At 37.2% G+C, this 21,763-nt stretch overlaps 1 protein-coding gene across 3 annotated transcripts in view; it reads right to left on the bottom strand.

Moving 5' to 3' along the window:
- LOC100493526 (trichohyalin) overlaps positions 1 to 21,763 on the bottom strand; it is a 49,332-nt gene that overhangs the window by 13,354 nt on the left and 14,215 nt on the right. For 2 of the 3 annotated variants that reach the window (XM_031892907.1, XM_002931720.5), the window contains exons 4-15: positions 17,069 to 17,132; positions 11,364 to 12,548; positions 9,519 to 9,608; positions 7,139 to 7,246; positions 4,634 to 4,685; positions 3,922 to 4,084; positions 3,484 to 3,576; positions 2,537 to 2,629; positions 1,375 to 1,487; positions 1,151 to 1,286; positions 846 to 1,016; positions 297 to 422 (exon numbers count right to left, since the gene is read on the bottom strand). In XM_031892907.1, coding sequence (XP_031748767.1) covers positions 297 to 422; positions 846 to 1,016; positions 1,151 to 1,286; positions 1,375 to 1,487; positions 2,537 to 2,629; positions 3,484 to 3,576; positions 3,922 to 4,084; positions 4,634 to 4,685; positions 7,139 to 7,246; positions 9,519 to 9,608; positions 11,364 to 12,548; positions 17,069 to 17,132 — 2,394 coding nt within the window. The remainder of the gene's footprint in view (positions 1 to 296; positions 423 to 845; positions 1,017 to 1,150; positions 1,287 to 1,374; positions 1,488 to 2,536; positions 2,630 to 3,483; positions 3,577 to 3,921; positions 4,085 to 4,633; positions 4,686 to 7,138; positions 7,247 to 9,518; positions 9,609 to 11,363; positions 12,549 to 17,068; positions 17,133 to 21,763) is intronic. The other variant, XM_031892915.1, reaches the window with a different exon arrangement.

Here is a 21,763-nt window from a genome sequence, read left to right as displayed (position 1 = left end):
TGCCTGATCAGATGAAGGCTTATAACACACTGAGGTTAAAGGTACAGACAAACACTATTAAACAATGCATTTCCAAACCAAAATCAAAAGGTTGTTTTCAGTATGATGCAGTCTTCTATCTATTGTGAGTTTAGATGAGAATTCTGGAAGCCATAGTTGATAATAGCTGATGGATCACAAGATTGAAATCAGTGCTTTATACATTAGAATATAAGAGAATATTCCTTCCATGACACAGATATGTTATCGTGTTGGTTTCTATCCCTACAGAATGGTAGGCCCAGTTTTAGAATCACCTGAATTTTGGCTTCATATTTTTTTTCCAGTTCACGGAGCTGAGATTTAAGCTGCTTGGTTTTCTCCTGCATCTCTGCACATTCTGCAGTCTTGTCCTCCAACTTGCACTGAGACTCTTCTAAATTCTGAAGGAGAGTTAAAAGTGCAAAACTGAATCCACAAGTGTGAAACTTATGTCTAAATTACAGGTATAGTATCTCTTCTCTGCAAATCTGATATTTGGAAGATTCTAAATCATGGTGACAGAAGATTAGACGGAAAAAGAATCCCTTGCACCCAAGCAAAGATGACATAAAATATAATTTTATGATTTATTATGTCTATATTTTGCATATTAAGGTCTATGTGATGTCACAAAAGAGGGGGATTTTATGAAACAGGTTTCCATAGCAACCCATATAAAAGATTCAGCAAACAGCTATGATAGGTCAACTGTTGATAGGTTGCTATTGCTTTTATTTATTTTAATGTTGTGGATAACCCTAATAATGCTACTGTGAATTCTAAATAATGCAGCCTTAGAGCCCTGACTTTAGGGGTGATCCCACCTCTTGAAGTTTATCAGTCCTGGCCCTGGCTGCCCGTTGTTCTGAAAAGAGTTCAGACTTTGCCGAAGTGAGCTGACGTTCCAGTTCCTGACGTTCCAAAAATGAAAGGCTGCCCTCCAGGTGCCGTAAACGGGCCTTTAGCTCATCTCGTTCACCTGTCAGTGAAGAGATCTAATGGGAAAAGCAACAAAATGCTCTTGTCAAAGTTTATACTGATTATAAAGGTACAGATTGCCCAATTATAGTTGTAGTAAAATATGATGCGGCAAGAAGGATAAATTTATTATAGAACCCAAACTCTCTACCTCATACTGGAGACTGGCTATCTGGCCGCTCTGGGCACTTGAGCACTGCTGCTTTGTCATTTCCAGTTCCAGTTCTAGATCCTGAAGATTTTTTAGGCATTCACTGCGCTTGTATTCCAGTACTGCCAGCTCATTCCTACCAGACACAATGGGAGATCATAGAAGTTCATTCCTGCTCGAGACAGGGCACTCTATCTCCAAGACATGACTAGTTCAAATTATACCTGAATTCATCAGTTGTGATCTGGTTCTCCCTTAAGCGTGTCTCCATTTTCACAACCTCCTTTTGAGTCTGATCTAGTAAATCTTGCAGGGACTCCAACTCTAGGTAAGCTTCCTATCAAGAATTAAAAATATAAAACTGGATTAAATTTCCTGCTTTCTTTATCTGTATGGCACCAAACTGATCAGCTTTTCTCAGTGAACTTCACTGTGTGAAAATACTACAGCACAAATTTTATATGTAAGTGTAGTAAAATGGCAAGCTGTACAACAACCATTTATTGATTAACAGAAATATGCACATAAGCTAGGCTCCTTGGCAAGAATAACATATGCCAATTTGTTTTGCTTAAAGGGGACCTGTCACCTTGAGAAATAATTCCAAATCCATTTTTAGCATGTTAGTTGAGCAAAATAAACTTTACTTACCCTACATAAACTATATAAATCTTTTTTTCTCTCAGTCTTGCAAGTACACAATCACAGCAACCAGATGGCTGAAATCTTGTATTGATATTAAGACCAGCTTTGCATCATCCCAATATACACAATCTGGCATCTGATGCCCATGCCCAAGTACAGGATACATAAATGTAATGACATATATAAAGTGCTAAAAGTAAAATAATTGCCTGCCCCGCCCCTATGCCTAAGGCATAGAAGTAGGTCAGGCAATATGTAACTGACAGCTCAGCTTTTAATGTCTGGGTGACAGGTCCCCTTTAAAGTTTGTAGGTGAAAATATAGTGAATAGAAACACTTCAAGTATATTAAGCATATATAAGTATATATTTTTTGCTTTAATTGGTTATTTTCCCTCACATGGCTATGATATACAGCCTTGTGTTGTTAATAAACAAGTGGGACAGATCCAAGAAAAAACAAGAAATATAAAATCTAAGGTGATGGAATGCACATTCTTCAGATTTTACACTTTATAGCAGGAAATTGGTTAAAAGAACATGGATGCTTTTAGGGCTCAGTTAGGGTACACCCAATCTATCTGAAAACTAAAAAACAAATTGAAATTTACTGTTGTAATCTTTATTCATGGGAAGGAATAAGTAATTTTATGCAGTGCTGGGTGTATGTTATGTCCAAAAATATGGTCACTGCTCTGCAGAGCATTTTATACATTAATATATAGTGTTAGCTGTAATATACCTTCTTTTGCTGTAGAATATCATTAAAGGACTCATCAACTTCCCGGTGCTGAGATTTCCTTTGAGCTAATCTCTCTTCTTCAAGAGCTATGTCCTGAAAAAGAAACATAAGTTTAAAAAGTGTAACTATAAGTGCAACTAAAAGTTTATTTGATTTAGCAAAACAAACTGGAATTCACAAACTCGAAAACTGATAAATAAGCCCTTTAGTGTAAAAAAAAACATGAAAATAGTAGCTATTTTATCCATGTTAAGATGTCAGCCCAGTCCTTTGGATGAACAATTCAAAGTTAGGGAGCACATACATACTAAACTTAAAAATATAAACAACAAACCAGAGTTGATACCTAAGCAAAATGATTTATAAATACTTCATAGGAATAGATTTACAGATTTATAATTACTCAATGGTAATATATTTACTGATTGTTGCTTACATCACATACCCCATCAACTTCTGTTAGCCACAGCACTTCAAGCATTCAAGTCATGCAGATTGCAATTTATAATTTATAAGGATGGGATAGATGTTATCTAACCACTTCTCTTCCCTACCACAGCCCTTAATATTTTGTCTCTCTCTTCGCCCATCATAATTGCTGGCTATGGGACAAGGTTGGCCCTTTCCTACGTGCTACTTGAAGATATTCCTCCATCTGATAGCATACGGCTGTGACAAGCAGAAGGCATTGCTATGTTCAGATAGAAATGTTCCCTGTTTTTTAGACCCATGGGCCTCCAAACGCAAAGATGAAGCAACTCAGTCATTCATACCCAGCATTTTCAAAATACAAACATATGATAGTTGTCTCTAATCTGTACATTTCCTACTGTACTCATGACTGAGCATCAAAAAATCATTGTATTCAAATATCTCCGAAACTGGGTAGGGTGGGATTCACTGCAAAGCTATATAAAATTTAAAAAAATCTTGCAGCACATGCTTACCCTGCGAAGTTTATCAACATATTCTTCATGACGCTCTTTCTCTCTTGCAAGATCTTCTAGAAGTCTGTGGTGCTGCCCAATTTCAGGGGAATTCTGGGAAACAAGCATACCAGACAGCATATAAGTAGAGTAATAGATATGTAAGACTGAAGATTAATACATTTTCTTACATCACTGTAGTCACCTGTAGTCTTTTTCTGGATTTGCATGCTTATAAATAAAATAACCCATATAGTTACTAATTTGGGTAAGTCTTCACTTTCTGTTACATCGACCAAGATGGAATTAGATCTCCCTTCCTCAACCAAGGGACATTATATGCTAGCTAAGAGAATATGTAATATTTGTTGTTTCTTTTAAATAATTGGCACACACTGACATTTTCCTGGGGGATTTTTAATGGTGGAGCAGAGTGGTGGATTTAGTAATGAACTGTACCATTAAATCTGGTGGAAGGCTGGAGACACTGTGTTCCCAGGTACTTTCAGCTGCTTTGTGTGGGTCTGAGTGCCATCTCTTGAGACTTCTGCTCCTCCATTCCGTGAAGGACTTCTGATATTCCTCCTCTTCCTCATCATCTGTGGACACGTTACTGGAGTATCTGAAACAATATATCAACCCTTAAGTAAAGATTTCTGCTAAGAGGCACGTTTATCATCATTCTGCTACAGTTTAAGAATAAAACCTCAATAAAACTCATTTATTAAAAGATCGGAATTGAAAAAGCACAATCAAATTAAAATTAAAAAACAAAAATGAAAAGAACACGAAAAACACACAATGAAAACCTCTAAAACCACATATAAAATAAAGATTGTTATAATTTGCTTGGGACAGATAATACATGACATCAAGAGCTTTTAGATTGCATAGTGTTGTCTGTTTTTGTTGCTTCATAAATCACACATTTTTCAAGCTTTCGTGTAATCGTCCACAATTTTCATGTAAAATCCACAATTTTTATTGCTAAAAACTATGATTCATGAAAACGAAAAAAAATGCTAACGTTAGTACATGCACCCCTAAACTTCCACAAAATAGAAGACACGGGATGATGCACTGCCAAATTAACTACACAAACATATCTAAGTGCACAGAATGTTTCCATAATCAAATTTTAGAAAACCACTATAAAAAAAGCTGTATGTACCTTAAGAGCTCATTGCGATGCCGGTTCAATCTTTTTGTGTTGTGTGCAGGATCTGCCAGGCAAAAGAATTAGATATGCTTAATTCTATATGTTATTGGTTTTATAAAATACTTTTTTTCAGGAATAACATTTCCAATTTATCGCTCAGTAAACAATATCAAAAACTGATTGCTAGAGAATGTTCTAAAACAGCTAATAATGTAATAAGCGTGAGCTCAGACCATCTTGGCATTCATTCTGGGTGACAAGTGCCCTGTGTGAAACAGTGGGTGCCTTTAGGAGCATCGATGGCAATGCACCCAGCCTCAAACATGTAGTTCTGTTTGGTCACTTAATAGACGATCTGCTTTTTGTGTGGGCAGGCACTACTAATCAGTTTAAGAGGTTTGTTACCAGCCTGAACAATAGGGTGTTGAAACTTTAATTTACCAGTTGCTTTGGCACAAAATAGATGGTATATTTAGATTTGCTTATCTGTGTTAAGGTGAATGAAATGGCAACAACAGTATTTAATAAGTCTTGTTCAGCAACCTCTCTGCTGTGGGCAGATTTGTGTTGTCCACATCACTTTAATTGGAGTATTCTGAAAGGGCTATTTCTCCAATTACGGAGGAATAGTAAATCTGACGATGAGTTTTTGAAAGAAATTACGTTTCTTAATAAGGGGTATTCTATGAAGGTACTTAGTGACATGTTCAAGACAGCATTGGAAACAGAAAGGGACACATTAATACAAAAAAAAACAAAAAAACTCATGACACCAGTATATCAAGTGAAGGTGGTCCAGTCAGTAGTGGTTAGCACTAAACACAGTCGGCATTTTCACACAGTAAAGCAGATCATTAGTAAATACCTAACACTTCTGTATATAGATAACGATTATAATAAAGTGTTGGAATCTGGATATCAGGTTGTAGCTAAGAAAGGCCCTACTTTGTTTAGTTTGTTTGACACTTGGTTGCATTGCACTGGTATGTTTAAGTGTAGGATGAGTGTTTGGCTTAAGTTGTTTGGACTGCAACAATGTATATATCACAAAGTCTGATCTGTTACTATGAAAAATTTGTAACATAATGAACTCTATTATATAAAAGGTTATGCACTTGTTCTATTTATCCAAACATCTATTTTATATTTGTATAAATGTCTTAATTTTATGGGAGGGATTTATGGATATAAATTCTGTGAAGTAGTAATGGTGCCATGAGTCTTTGAGGAAGTGTGTAAGCACAAAAAGCATCAGATCTCAGACAGTTTCTTAATTTTAAATAAAGACTGATCATTTTAAAGACCATTGGTTGCAGTCCTTACAGTTTCCTATGTGCGCTGCAAAATTCAATATTTGCTGATTGTGTCTCCCTAAACTACGGACTTTGGGGGGCTGCACCCAAGCCAGAGGAGAAAGCAGGTAAGCAAGACTAATTTTATGCTAATGAGTGCGATTAAAGTTTAGCAGAGTAGTTTAAATTCAAGCACAGAGTATACAAGGGGTAAACTTCTCTTACAGCTATTTATGAACACCTCTCTGAGCGATGCCCTGCTTTAATAGTGTTTTTAAAAGTTATGTGTCAGTATATGTAACACTGTGGGGCACATTTATTTATCCACGAACGCTCAGAGTGTTCGTTCGATCGGTCCAATCGTATTTTCTGCGACTTTTTCGTACTTTGCGCAACTTTTTCGGCGCTTGTGCTACTTTTTCGTATTTTTAGCGCGCAAAAAAATCGGATCAGTTTTGCCGCTGTTTACAATCGTTCAGTACGAAAATTTTGTGACTTTCGGATCGCCAATACAATATTATCGTGACTAATACGATTTTTTCGTAAGCATTTTCGTGATATTTGCGATCTTCAGAAATTTTCGTTTCCAATCCGAATTTTTCACATTCGGGATTCGAACTCGTGCTTTGATAAATCTGCCCCTGTGAATGTGATGCTGGCATATGAAGTAATTACATTTGGTGACCCTGTACAAAATCTCTGAACTGAAGTTAAACTGCCTGTTTAAAATAGAGGCCAAATGAGGCTACAATATATTACCTTTCAGTGCATGTTTTGGGGCTGACAATAAAAAAATATACATAAATGATACAGTAGTCTGTGTGTTTTAAGTATTTATACAATAGGATAATGAAGAGTCTTCTAATCCGATTACCCGTGGTGCATTGATTGGCTGCAAAAGTTGCACACCCCAAAGGGCACACTCAGGCACTCGGCTTAATTTGCAGGAATATCTATAAGAGCACATAAGCATTTGCTTCAAAGCTCTCCCTAATAACCATGATTTTAATTTTTCTCTCCTTAATGGCCCCAAGTTGTGTCCCACCCATGAACTGCTTTTGCAGTCCTGAAGCCTATAAACTAAAGAGAAATCTGACAATAATGTAAAAGTTTGCTAGTTATCATACACACTGCACAATTCAACCAAAAAGTACAGCTCAGTGAGGTACAGTATTGGCTATAGGACTCTTTTTGCAAAGCCTAGGAAGAGAATGAAAAATGTCACCTTTCTTGGTTCCCATGGCCTTTCGGATGTGATTCCGTACTCGTTCTGTTGTCACCGTGTCCAGATCACTGTCGACTGTCACTGCATCAAAACTCTTCAACGGGATACCTTTAGGAACAAAGACTGGCTAAAGAAATCATGGTACATTATATGGCAACACTCCGTTTGTTTTCATAATGTGATGAAAGAACGATGAAATGCCTTAAAAGGCACTGTGTGTAAATGTTTATTCGCCACATCAATGTTTATATCCAATAAAATGTATTTTAATAAAAATACAGTGGCTTGCAAAAGTATTCGGCCCCCTTGAACTTTTTCACATTTTGTCACATTACAGCCACAAACATGAATCAATTTTATTGGAATTCCATGTGAAAGACCAATACAAAGTGGTGTACACGTGAGAAGTGGAACGAAAATCATACATGATTCCAAACATTTTTTACAAATAAATAACTGCAAAGTGGGGTGTGCGTAATTATTCAGCCCCCTTTGGTCTGAGTGCAGTCAGTTGCCCATAGACATTGCCTGATGAGTTCTAATGACTAAATAGAGTGCACCTGTGTGTAATCTAATATCAGTACAAATACAGCTGCTCTGTGACGGTCTCAGAGGTTGTCTAAGAGAATATTGGGAGCAACAACACCATGAAGTCCAAAGAACACACCAGACAGGTCAGGGATAAAGTTATTGAGAAATTTAAAGCAGGCTTAGGCTACAAAAAGATTTCCAAAGCCTTGAACATCCCACGGAGCACTGTTCAAGCGATCATTCAGAAATGGAAGGAGTATGGCACAACTGTAAACCTACCAAGACAAGGCCGTCCCCCTAAACTCACAGGCCGAACAAGGAGAGCGCTGATCAGAAATGCAGCCAAGAGGCCCATGGTGACTCTGGACGAGCTGCAGAGATCTACAGCTCAGGTGGGGGAATCTGTCCATATGACAACTATTAGTCTTGCACTGCACAAAGTTGGCCTTTATGGAAGAGTGGCAAGAAGAAAGCCATTGTTAACAGAAAACCATAAGAAGTCCCATTTGCAGTTTGCCACAAGCCATGTGGGGGACACAGCAAACATGTGGAAGAAGGTGTTCTGGTCAGATGAGACCAAAATGGAACTTTTTGGCCAAAATGCAAAAAGCTATGTGTGGCGGAAAACTAACACTGCACATCACTCTGAACACACCATCCCCACTGTCAAATATGGTGGTGGCAGCATCATGCTCTGGGGGTGCTTCTCTTCAGCAGGGACAGGGAAGCTGCTCAGAGTTGATGGGAAGATGGATGGAGCCAAATACAGGGCAATCTTGGAAGAAAACCTCTTGGAGTCTGCAAAAGACTTGAGACTGGGGCGGAGGTTCACCTTCCAGCAGGACAACGACCCTAAACATAAAGCCAGGGCAACAATGGAATGGTTTAAAACAAAACATATCCATGTGTTAGAATGGCCCAGTCAAAGTCCAGATCTAAATCCAATGGAGAATCTGTGGCAAGATCTGAAAACTGCTGTTCACAAACGCTGTCCATCTAATCTGACTGAGCTGGAGCTGTTTTGCAAAGAAGAATGGGCAAGGATTTCAGTCTGTAGATGTGCAAAGCTGGTAGAGACATACCCTAAAAGCCTGGCAGCTGGAATTGCAGCAAAAGGTGGTTCTACAAAGTATTGACTCAGGGGGCTGAATAATTACGCACACCCCACTTTGCAGTTATTTATTTGTAAAAAATGTTTGGAATCATGTATGACTTTCGTTCCACTTCTCACGTGTACAACATTTTGTATTGGTCTTTCACGTGGAATTCCAATAAAATTGATTCATGTTTGTGGCTGTAATGTGACAAAATGTGGAAAAGTTCAAGGGGGCCGAATACTTTTGCAAGCCACTGTAAATTCTCACTACTGTATGTAATGACACTAGGCAGCTTGCAGTTATGTCTATTCAGTTAAAAGTGTTTTAAAGTAATTAAAATATAATGTGCTGTTGCGCTGCAAAAAACTGGTGTTTTTGCTACAGAAAAGCTACTATATAAATAAGCTGATGCGTAACCATGGGGGCAGCCATTCAAGCTGGAAAAAAGGAGAAAAGGCACAGGTTACATAGCATATAACTAGAAGTTATCTGTTATCTGCTAAGTAACCTGTACCTTTTCTCCTTTGAATGGCTGCCCCCATGGTTACACAGCAGCTTACTTATATAAACTAAAGTAGTCTGAGGAAAACACACCAGTTGTAGCAATGCAGGGCAACAGTACATTATATTGTAATTACTTTTATACACTTTCATTTTTTGGAGTTACTGTTCCTTTAACAAAAAAGGAATGACCACAGTTCCACTTTCTCTGCTTCCTAAGAAGAACATACCATTCATTTTATCTTACATACCAGCCACATGTTTATACTGTGAAATGCCAATCTTGTCATCTGTTAAGGAGACGTCTATGTTAGTCTGGCTATCCACTTTGTCTTTGATACCTACAAAATATTTGCAAAAAATACTATTATTTATTAAAAAACTTAAATGTGTTAAACTGAAATATGCATAAAGGTGGCTGTAGCTGCCTAAAATATTGAGTAATATAACACTCTAGCAAACTAAAATAATAATAAGCAATATTTTCCATCTGTTATACAGAAAAATTTCTAGAGAAATGGGCCCTTTATCAAAGTGCAAAAAACAGCACAATTTGTCATGTTTTTCCATTACGCAGCAGGTTTAATAAAGATCATAACTTTTCTTCCAGGAAAATCTGACAGGAAACTGGTATGGAATTGACATATTTATCAAAGCTGGTATCTGTGTCAATTCATTATGTATTAGCGTGCAGTACAGCTCAACCACAGCATTAAGCTCTAACATCCATCTGAAATACTGTTTCCCTTACCAGAGGTGTGCGTTAACTGAGAAATAATACTTTTTTTCTGAAATATTACTTGGCTGTGTGCTGTGCCATATGAGCATGCATGTAACATAGAAATTGGATGATGCGTTTATGCATAGTGAGCGAGCCGAAACAGTTACCCATTATGCATATGCATGTGCCCCAAACAGGCCTAAAAATGGGTGCATAAAGAGCTTTCTACCTTGAGCTTGGCTCCTGAAATCTCATTAAATGTCCCTTTAAGTGTCTCAAGTAAAAAAAAAAAGAGTCAGATATAAAACGTCAAGGAAACTAAATGGGCAGACAAAATAACAATGAACACCAAATTTACTTGTATAGGTTTTTGCAGTCTTTTTCTGAAACACTTTCATATTTATTCCCACTACAGTTTAATAGTTTTTTTTAACAGCACCAGTTCCCCTTTAACAATACTACGCTTTGATAAAGAAATGAGTTTGCCTAAATATATATATATATATATATATATATATATGAAGTACAGCACTCAACAGGATTTATGCAAATAAAAATAAGTTAGTTTCTATTTAATTGTTTTATTAAATAAAATATTAAAATAAACTTATTTTTGCCTGCATAAGACCTGGTGAGTGCTATATATATAGTATGTACACATGCATGTTTGTTTTAAGTGTTATAGGGGACAAGGCAAAAGGTTTCAGGAAATCAAAGATAGGTCATGTGTGCAATGCACTGACCCATTAAAACACTCCCTGTACAGAGCTCTTTATATAGAACCCTCTTGCTTCCTCAGTCATTGATACAAAGGTTTAAAAGAACATTAAGATCTTACAACATGCCTAATTAAGAAACAAAAATAACTATGACTCAAGCTGTGCACTTTTAACTCATTAATTACTGGCATATCCGGATTTCATGGTTTTCTCTAAGCCAAGCTTAATGGAGCATTTATTCCAAGGGTTTCTCTAATTCTATTGAGGTGTTCTCTTTATTACAAGACTGCTCATAAGCTATAAACACTGGAAATTAAATGATCTAGGCAGGGCCTACTTTCAGCCTCAAATTTCCTTCAAAATAATATGTGGATTCTAATTTACTGCATCTCTGAGCTACAGCAACAGTGTGACCAATATTGGGAAACCTTTATATTTAATTAAAGCAGTACAGTGGATATTTGTGCACATAATAGAGAAAAAGGTACTGGGTGCTTAAAGCAGACACAGTCACTATTCTCGCTACCATATCTGTAAGTAAAGCCTTAAAGTCTGGAAACAATCATTGGAGAGAAATCCAAAAACAAAAAAGTAATGCATTTCATTAATGAAAGCCCTATTAAATGAGTTGATTTTTATTGTAAATGTAGACATACTTAATTCAGGTTTGAAGTTTGATTCCCATGATGCCTGCGTTTTTGCATAATATGTTTCTCTTTCTTGCTCTGCAAGCATTTTATCACTTTCAGAATGTTCTGTCGAATCTCTGGATAACAGTGTTCCTGCAGCATCATCTATAAGAACCTTATTGCCAAATTCTTGACTTACACCACCATTCTTTTTATTGTATATTAAGTATTTCAAATAGCAACCTTTTTGTGAGCCTTCCAGTTCCTCCATTTGGCTTGCTTTTGGTATTTCTGACTCTGATACTTGACCTTTAGTTTGCAATAGACTTCTGGTATTTTCTGTTTTTCCTTCTTCTTTATAATATTCTAGTGAACTTTGATCATTGTGCATTTTAGTAGGACCTGATCCTGTGTCCGAAGAATGGGACTCTGACACTTGGGCCCCTAGACCATCTTTCCCAGTTTTTTTTACTCCCGTTGCCACTACCTTTAAACCCTGGTTTGTTTCCTGCAGATTCTTCATACTGACTTTTGCATTTTCCAAGGTGTTGGGATAAATAGCATAAGTGGTAATTAAGTAATCATCCTTAGAACCCAAACCTTTCTGGCTATCACCTGCACTTTTGGATGGCAAATAACTTGCTACTGAACTGCCTTTCCCAAAGCTTAGCAGGCTTGAAGGCTCTGAAATTTTTGCATGGCTAAGTCTTGATATTCTTCCTCCCAGAGATTCCAAACTGTCTCTCCTGTTCCTGGCACATTCTTCAGCTTGGTCTGAATCGCTAAATGATAGTGCAACTTGTAACTCTTCTTTAAATTTTTGCAAGAAATTTTCTCTTCTTGCTGTGTTTAGGGGCACAGGATCTCCTGTGTCTTCCATTAGGGGACCCATCTTCTCAAGTATGTCTCCCAAAGTTTCTTTATGATCTCCATAGCTCTTTTCTGAACTGCTCATGATGTGATCATCATTACCACCACTAACTACTGGGTCAATCATGCCTTTTTTGAACTTTATTACAAAGTCCTCAGTGCACACACTTTCTGTAGAATTGTCACTGTGGTATTCCTGGGCATCGCTTTGCTCAGAGCCTAAGAGGTGAGAAAGCCTCCACTTGTACTCCTCTTTCTTACACTTTTTTGTTTCTTTACTGGAATCAATGGAATGTTCATGTCTGGGTTCCTGAGAAACAATTCTATGAGACTGTTCCAGATCTGCATAGAGAGATATACAAAAATAAGTTGCTTTGACTACAAATGATGGCAGAAAAACTGTATTTACACTGCTAACTAATGTGTACCAGAGAAGTATCTTTCTTACAGGATAGTGCTGCAATGAATTTATATAGCAGAAGGCAACCTTATGTAATTGTTTTGCTATATCTTAGGCTGACATGATGACGCTTTTTATTTAGCCACTGCACTGTTTGCGTTTTTTACACACAGCCTTCAAAAAAATCCTTAATAATCATTTTGTTAACAGTTCCCCTGCCTCCTGCGGACTATTAGAGAGTAAGGGCATATATGTGAAAACATAGCATATACAGCACACAAATTAAACTACAAAACAGCAAAAATTGTACAACACACTATAAAGGCTAGACCCCCTGCTCACAAGAGCTTACAATCTAAATGGTGAGGGAAGCTGGAAATAATGTGTGGGGATAGATGTCCCTGTCTATCTAGATGTTGCTAGTGTGTGTTTGTAAGCCTGGCAGCAGTAATAATCACGGTTTAGTCAGTTTTTGTCAGGGGAGTCTACATAAAAGTGACATCTATAAAGGATTTGACAGCATGAATTAATATTTTGTCTAATGTGTGTTAAATATGGCAACTGGAAGCAGGGATTAAATGAGATGACAAAATCAAACAACTGTCATTGCTTAAAGGAGAAGGAAAAACTATTAAAGAGTTAATTTCAAGCTGCAGGCATACCTTCAGTTCTCTCAATAGTGCCCTTAAGTCTCTAAGTGCTATGACCACATTTGGGGGGGATTTATTAACATTCAGATTTTCGTGATTTTATATTTTTTTGAAACCATAACTAAACTAATTTCCATAAATGTCAGTCATTTATCAAGCAGGAACAAAAAAGTTGCAGGAAAAAAAACACAAAAAATGCGATTTGACACACAAAAACAACAACTTTTTTGAATTGCTGTACATAAGCCAGAATCAAAGAAGCCTGAAAACCCTTAAAACCACAAAACAAAGAAAGATCTTCCAGTTGTAAAAGAAACATCTGTCATTGACTTCTACATGATGTGAAAAGGATTTAGCTGGTGTCTTTTTTTTTATACAAATTTGTTGAGGTTTTGTTGCATAATAAGGCGTGACAAAATCACGGGTTTTCGGCCTTAAAAAAACCTGAACTGAAAAAATCGATATTTTGATTACTGCAGTTTTTCCCTAGTAACTCAATCTCTCAAAATGCCCTAAAATATCCATTCAGCTGCTGAAATGATGACTTCAAATGTGAGAATAAAGCCTTTTCTTTTTAGATTTCTGCCCTTTTAAAAACCCCTCTGAAACCTTCTTATTTGATACTCAGAATAAAAGAGCTGTCCCATAAATCAGTAAGGGTTATTGCACACAGAGGGGCTGATTTACTAACCCACGAATCCGACCAGAATTGGAAAAGTTCCGACTTGAAAACGAACATTTTGCGACTTTTTCGTATGTTTTGCGATTTTTTCGGATTCTGTACGCATTTTTCGTAGCGTTAAAACTTACGCGAAAAGTTGCGCATTTTTCGCGTAAGTTTTAACGCTACGAAAAATGCGCAACTTTTTACGCAACTTTCGTAATGGATAGGAAAACTCGCGTTTTTACGCAAAAATCGTATTGGTAACGAAAAATTTGTAAAGAATCCGAAAAAATCGCAAAACATACGAAAAAATCGCAAAATACCGATCATTACGAAAAAAACGCAATCGGACTCCATTCGACCCGTTCGTGGGTAAGTAAATCAGCCCCAGAGTGTTTGGATTTGTGCACGCTTCTCACATCATAATAATAATAAAGATTTTGGAAGCAGCCTAGCCAAACAGCATAGCAACATGGCTACTAATTTATATGAATGTATTATTCCAAAATCTTTAAACTTGTTTATAAAGAATGGAGATGCATTAGTATCTCATGGACCTTTCTAACATTAGAATCAATCCTTTCTGACGCAGCTATTACAGGAATTTATGTTAGAAAGAACTAGTCTAGTTTCAGTGAAGAGTGCTTCAGCTAAGCTAATTTGTAAAGAATGAGCTCAGATGGACGCAAGGCCATTAAATGTACCTGCATCTGAACACACTCTTTACACATTTTTTAATTACGCATTTTTTAATTGAGCTGCCATTTGTTTGTGCTTACTGACACAAAGAATCACATGCTAATGCCATTTTAACACTAAATGTTGAAAGTGATGCCTTCCCTGGTATGAAACTTTTAGTCACAACTGCGTTTATTTAGTCATATTGGATGCAACTGCGGCAAATTCAATGCTGTGCATGGCAACAATCATGCTGTAATTCAGGGAAGCAATGCTGCACTGCGGGTAAAAACATTGCAATTTCCTTCTAAAATTGCACTTTGCAACCTGCACTTGCAGTTTTAAATGAGCCTTTATGACTCCAAAAGGTTTTGCTTTGGAGCAAATAAAATAAATAATAAGTCCACAGAAGTTTTAAAATAGTTTTATTTAAATAAGGGTATGGTTAAATTCCAGAATGAACCTACTTTTACTGTAGTCTGGTACCTTTGGAAAATAAACAATCCCCTCATAAACGCCCCTCTGGGGCCCCATGCTTTCTGTGACAACACCTACGGAGATCTGACCCACTTCACTTTATCAAACAGATAGAACAGTGGAAAACCACAAAAACCAGTGGTGTAGGCGACCAGGGGGAGACAAAGTACAGAGCAAGCGGTATCCAGGTCATGAAAGACATGAATTGTTATACACCGTATTCATGCCAAATCTTGAACAGACAAAAGCCAAAACAACAGTCAGAGAATTGGAGAGTCAATGAGGGCTTTGGGCTTCAGAACCTACTGTACTTTTGCAGAAAAGGCGCTAACTTGGAATAAGTCAGGACAGGATACAAGGGATTGGAGCCAAATCCTTTAGATCACAGGGGGCAGACACAGGTGCATCTGCCAAATAGCACTCTCATGCTGCACATCCCAGGGGCCCCACGGTGTCCTGCTAGAGCCCTACACCTGTCAGCCCAAAAGTTTTCCACTAGACAAAACTTTGTACAGCACCATGTTACTGTGTATGCAATATTAAATAAGATAAACAAACAAGGAAAATTAGTGAGAAGAATGACATTATTACATAAACATCTCTCCCAAGCCTGCAGGTTTTGTTATATATATTATTAATTTTAATTAATTTAAGTAGTGTATGAAGATGATGAAAGGAAAGGGGAGGTAAAATAAATGGCACTTGGATAAGTAATCTATTGTAAAAGCTTATGATACCATGATTTCTTTTTCCTGGACTAAAAAATGGCAGTGAGCACCAAGGGGTTAATTGCACCCCCATGTGAGGGACAGAAAGTCACATGAATTGATAAAAGTTCTTCCCACATCTAGGCTTCCATCTTATCCTCAAAGCTCAGTAGTGTGGGAAGTTGTACCCACTGCCCAGGTTTTCAGTTGTCCTGTCCCTATACATAGCAGTGGGCATCAATAGAATCAAAGCAGCAGTCCCCCAAAAATAACTATGGAGGCAATCCCAAAGAAAATTAAGTTTTCTACTGCTTGTAAGACTTTTCTTTCATTTCAGTGTTTAATAAAAGTATTCATGGAAGAACATACTGTTGCTCTGCATCATTCTTCCAGTAATATTTGTGCTTTACATGCCCAGAATATGGCAACTGCTCTGGTGAAATAAGCCTGAACTGGATCTCGCGAGACACTGCACTATTTTATTTATGTCTTATGGTCTTAAGGCAAAAAAAAACCCAACAATTTGAAAGCAGTGAAATCACATTTTAGCCATCATTTAAATAAGTCTGCGAATTTCAAATGAATCTGCCAATCTTCAAATACAAAATAAAGCTTAAATTCTGCTAATACAACTCCCATTCTACATGAACTCCCCAGCTTTTAGATGCTGAATTTTTATATTAGAATATTTCATTTTTACTAAAACTGACTTTCACGATTTTTGCACACTTCCTAATAAAGGTAATATAATGGAGTTATTTCCAAAGGTTTAAATGGTGTTCTTGTCAGCTGTCTAAAATGGGTAACATGGCACTGCTGCTAGCACAGCAGAAATTTTTGCAGAATATTATTGTCTTTCAAATTTTTTTAATCTTTGACTTAATAACCCTTATTTCTTCCCCATGATCCAATCTTGAGACATGAGTAAATGAAAATGAATATGTGCCATATGAAAATGTCTTTTAAGACCCAACTCTTCCAAAATGTCCCAATTAAAAATCATTATGAAGTGACTGGATCAATACACAGACATATAAAGCACAATTCAAATTTTATCGCCGTTTTTTTTAAACAGTGTAATAAATCTGCCCCTTAGTTTGTTAACTATACTCTATTCAGTTCTGTGCTATGAACATTCTGATGTGCAGATTTGCTGCGGGGAACCCTAGCTATGAAAATTTTCAGTGCTGGCTTACTATGGACACATGAAGCAAGCATTTACAGTAGATACTGATATACCAACGAAATCTGTTAATATAAGCATACACTAAATGCTTTATTCTTACCTGCTGAAGAATTTTCTAACTTTTTAGGTCTGTTGTCTTCTACTTTCTTAAAACTTGACCGTGGCTGAAAAAGAGAAGTTGAAATTGAGATCTCTTTCCTTTGATAATATATTGCCAATCCTTCCTACCTACCCAAGTCGAACTTTTAAGCCCCATTCTAGCTACATTGTAATGCCTGATTCTTTAAAAATAGAGCAATGATGAGTAAAATAAAAGACGGTAGAATGGAAACTGTCTCTGCATTCTTATTGTACTAAAAGGGTGCACAAAGTGCCACACCCATCATTAGTGACATGATTCACTGGCATAAAAATAACAGTTTGCTTTAATTATAAGCTCCTCTTTCAATATGCTTCTGGTTCCTTAGGAGCCCATTTATTATAGATTGTGTTTTTTTCTTTTCACAATTCATATTTTTTGTGGAAAAAAACAATTGTTTTGCCATTTATTATGCATCAAAACTGAGATCCAAAAGTAAAAACAAGCCAGCCAAAAGCCGTTGAGATCATGGAGAAGTCAACAGCAGATGTCCTTGTTCAGTTGGCTAATCTTTTTTGCTTTGTGGTTTTAGATTTTTTTTTACTTTCATTTGTGCAACAAAATGAAAAATTCTAGTTTTTTGCATTTTTTTATTCATGCTTTTTTAAAAGCTTGTTTTAATAAGTCTCTTGGCATTTGTGGTTTTAGAGAAAATAGGTTTATTTGTGGTTGTACTTTATTCAGCACCCGATTCTGCTTAAATGCCAATACTTGAATTGAAATAGTGTTGTTGGGAAACGGTGGAAAGTACAAACTAAAGTAGCTTGTCATTTAACAGTGCAGCACACTGGCCACATGGGATGGAATTAGCCAACCAAAATCAGGCTACAGATTCTCAGCACCAGCATTTCCCTTATGCTACTAACAGAGAAAATCTAACATCATCGACAAAATGCAAAAACACATTAATATAATTACTTGAGTCCCCACTATGCTGGAGAAACTGTGGCAAACAGGGGACACTCCAACATATCATGTGGCATTGCCCCATGATATCAGCACTATGGAAGGAAATAGAAGGCCTGATGTCTCGCATTATGTTCAAAAACACTCAACTAGATATTTACACAGCCCTAGTGGGTAGACCAATCCTAGATAATGCAGCTGCAGAACAAAGGTTAACAAACTTTATCTTAACAGCTACTAGACTCGCGATCACTAAACAGTGGAAGAACCCCCTAAGCTCGGAGATGTCCTTTCGAGGGTGAGAGACATGAGGGAAATGGAATATATGACAGCCAACATCTGTGACCGATGCAAACAATGGGAGATGGTCTGGTCTAGATGGGACTACTATATAACAAACATAAGGGCACAGAGCAGGTTATACCCCATACAAGATTAACCCTTTTACCTGACTCACAACCACAACCAACTCTTCCCCTTCCCCCCAAGGGACCCAAATTCCCCTCCATGTTTCTTACCCCCCCCCCCCCATTTATTTGTTCTCTAACTATGACTGGCAATTACAACTGTTTTTTCTAAACATTACTACCAACTTAAGATAACCTAGACTACCTGATTAATGAGAAATGTTGATAAACAGACCTGTTATGTACCCTGAGATAAGGTCAATTCAATTGAATCATTTGATTATACTGTAACATTGCTACTACTGACCTTTTAAAAGCCTGTTACAATCATTGTGTATAAGACACCAATAAAAATTTAAGTTAGAAAAAAAATATAATTACTTGAGATCCAGAATAATTATTAATTAAACATTATATATCTTGGCCCTGAAAGAAGCAGGGAAGGGTTGTTTTGAGCAGGGAATATACAGAACGAAGTTTCTTCCTTTTCACCGGCAGCATCTAGAGAAAGCTATGGCCAATGTTGACCATGTATTTATAAAAAATACTATAAGGTAGGGTAGGTTTGGCTATTTTTGCCTGAGGGCCAAAAAAAAAATAAAAGCCCTTTCCTGAGCAATTCTTATGTACCCTGAGATAAGGTCAATTCAATTGAATCATTTGATTATACTGTAACATTGCTACTACTGACCTTTTGAATGCCTGTTACAATCATTGTGTATAAAACATCAAAAAAAATTTAAGTTACAAAAAAAATATAATTACTTGAGATCCAGAATAATTATTAATTAAATACCCATACCTGATGCACTCTTACCTTCCAGTTTGTGCCTGTATGTTACCCAACCACTCAGATTGTAAGCTCTACGGGGCAGGGACCTCCTTCCTACTGTGTCTCATACCACATGGCACTTATATATATATATATATATATACATATTTGTATTTATTGTATTTATTTATTATATCACTCGTCCTCCCTGTGTGTAATTTTGTATTCTGTAAGACTGTACAGCGCTGCGTACCCTTGTGGCGCTTTATAAATAAAGTTATACATACATACATACATAAATTATATATCTTGGCCCTGAAAGAAGCAGGGAAGGGTTGTTTTGAGCAGGGAATATACACATAGGCGGATTTTCCATAAGGCTAGGGGAGGCTAAGCCTCCCCAAACCTGCTTGGCACATTAAAAAAAAACAAAAAAAACCTTACTCCGTTTCTGCACTGTGCTGGAAATTTGTTCCTGCAAGCCCGTTTTGCTGTGCTCCGATTGGATCTTTCTTCTTGTGGATTCTCCAATCAGAGCACAGCTTTCTTGACAGACAGTAAAATTGACCAATCAGAGAACAGATGCACACAGGGATTGGGAGATTTTGCAAACTGGAAGCAGTGCAGAAATGAAGACTGAAAAGAAGAATCTGCAGGCTGTAAACTTTACTTAAGAACCAACTCCCAACTTTTGCTGCAGTTTTCATCCCACAGGTACTATACACAGGTACTATACAAAGGTACTATACAGTTCTAAAGAATCACTAGCTGACATTAAATTGTTTTTTGCCTGACCTGACATCTATAATAATTTATAATCTATCCCCTACCCTAACAGATGGAGGGTAAGTTAACTCTTTCCCTCTGAAAAAGCTCATTGTGTGTTTATATATTTGTTGTTGTTTTTTGCACTTACTATTTTTTTTTTTTTTCATTGTTTTGTTCATTTATAGTAAGTTACAGTGGGGCCAATGTTGTGTATCCGTGCCAGTGTTATAGTGCCAGGGCCTGAATATCTGCCATCTGTACCCACTGAGTTTCACTGTATATAATGTGCTGGGTTTGTAACTACGGACTGCGTCTCACTGTATATAATGGGGAGTCAGTACCCACTGCCTTTCTTGCTATAAAACTAACAAACACATCTAAGTTAACCTTTAGTATGTTATAAAATGGCCTATTCCTAGCAACTTTGCAATTGGTCTTCCTAATTAATTTTTTTGAATAATTTGCCTCTGTTCTGCCTCTATACAGATTTCAAATGGGGGCCAAAAATATTGCTCTGTGAGGCTACAATTTTATTAGTATTATAATTTTGTATTACTTATTTTTCCAAGTAGGCCCCTTCACTATTCATATTCCCATCTCTTGTTTAAACCACTACCTGGTTGCCAGGGTAAAAATAAAAGTGAATTCGAATGCGAACTACCCCTTTAAGCTAACTGATCACAAACACAAATGTTTGCAGATCCCCTAACAGAAGTGCACGTAGGAATGCTTTTACATCCTAAACATTTTAGGGTAAAAATAAGTACCCCCACCCGCACTTTTGTACAGTATCCCTGGGAGTCAGTGGGAATGGCAAGAGGTAGTTGGGAGGTTAACTTTTTATGCCAGCAGCGAATCCACTAAGTGTCAAATTAGCTGTAGGTCAGTCTGTGTATGGGCCATCTTTAGCCTCCCCAAACAAAAAAGTCACCCTCGGCCTATGATGGTAGACAGGCTTTCCATTATTCGGAGCTTTCTGGATATCGGGTTTCCGGATAAGGGATCCCATACCTGTATATATATATATATATACAAGCCGTGAGTGCTGTGTGAATATCTTTGGTGAGCACCCGGCGTGTGGCCTGTGATTGGTGAGTGCCGTCAGTGGAATATATATATATATATATATATATATATATATATATATATATATATATATATATATATATATAATATATATATATATATATTTATATAATAGCAAATGTAGTGCCCGTTGGCAATGATGGAGATGGTGATGGCAATTTTAGCTTCACTATATGCAAGTTAACATTGCTGCTTAACGGGGGACTATGGGTGGGGACAGTAGAGGAAGCCCCATTATTTGGTGAAGAGTTGTCAGTCTATTTGCACTGGTGCTTTAAATTTGGAACCCATTAGCCAGACAAACCATGACAAACTTTGTCATGATCCCCAGCCAAACAAATGGCCATATAGACAGCTCCTTGTACAAAGCATGGCTGGGCAGGATGGCAGGAAATAACAGGATCCGCACATTGTTTGGTCTCCCAGTATTAGTGACAGGCACAGTATGGCCCCCAACATTTCATGACAGGTACAGCATAACCTCTAACATTATTTAACAGGCACAGTTTGGCCCCCAGCATTTCATGATAAGCACAGCGTGGCCACTAACAAGTCATGATTATATGCAATAAGAGGTTTCATTGTTTCATGTTTCATTATGTACCATCCTTTTCTACTGACTATGTGCCTTTTTCTGTTTCTTTTTATTTTACCCCAAATCTACCCTGGTGTTGTGTCTTATAGGCACCTGGAAAGCAGAGAATTCTAGTTATTGCT

Source organism: Xenopus tropicalis, chromosome 1, assembly GCF_000004195.4.
Source record: "Xenopus tropicalis strain Nigerian chromosome 1, UCB_Xtro_10.0, whole genome shotgun sequence".
Taxonomy (NCBI): domain Eukaryota; kingdom Metazoa; phylum Chordata; class Amphibia; order Anura; family Pipidae; genus Xenopus; species Xenopus tropicalis.
The sequence above is the reverse complement of the archived record's forward strand: the minus strand, read 5'-3'. Positions and strand labels throughout refer to the sequence as shown.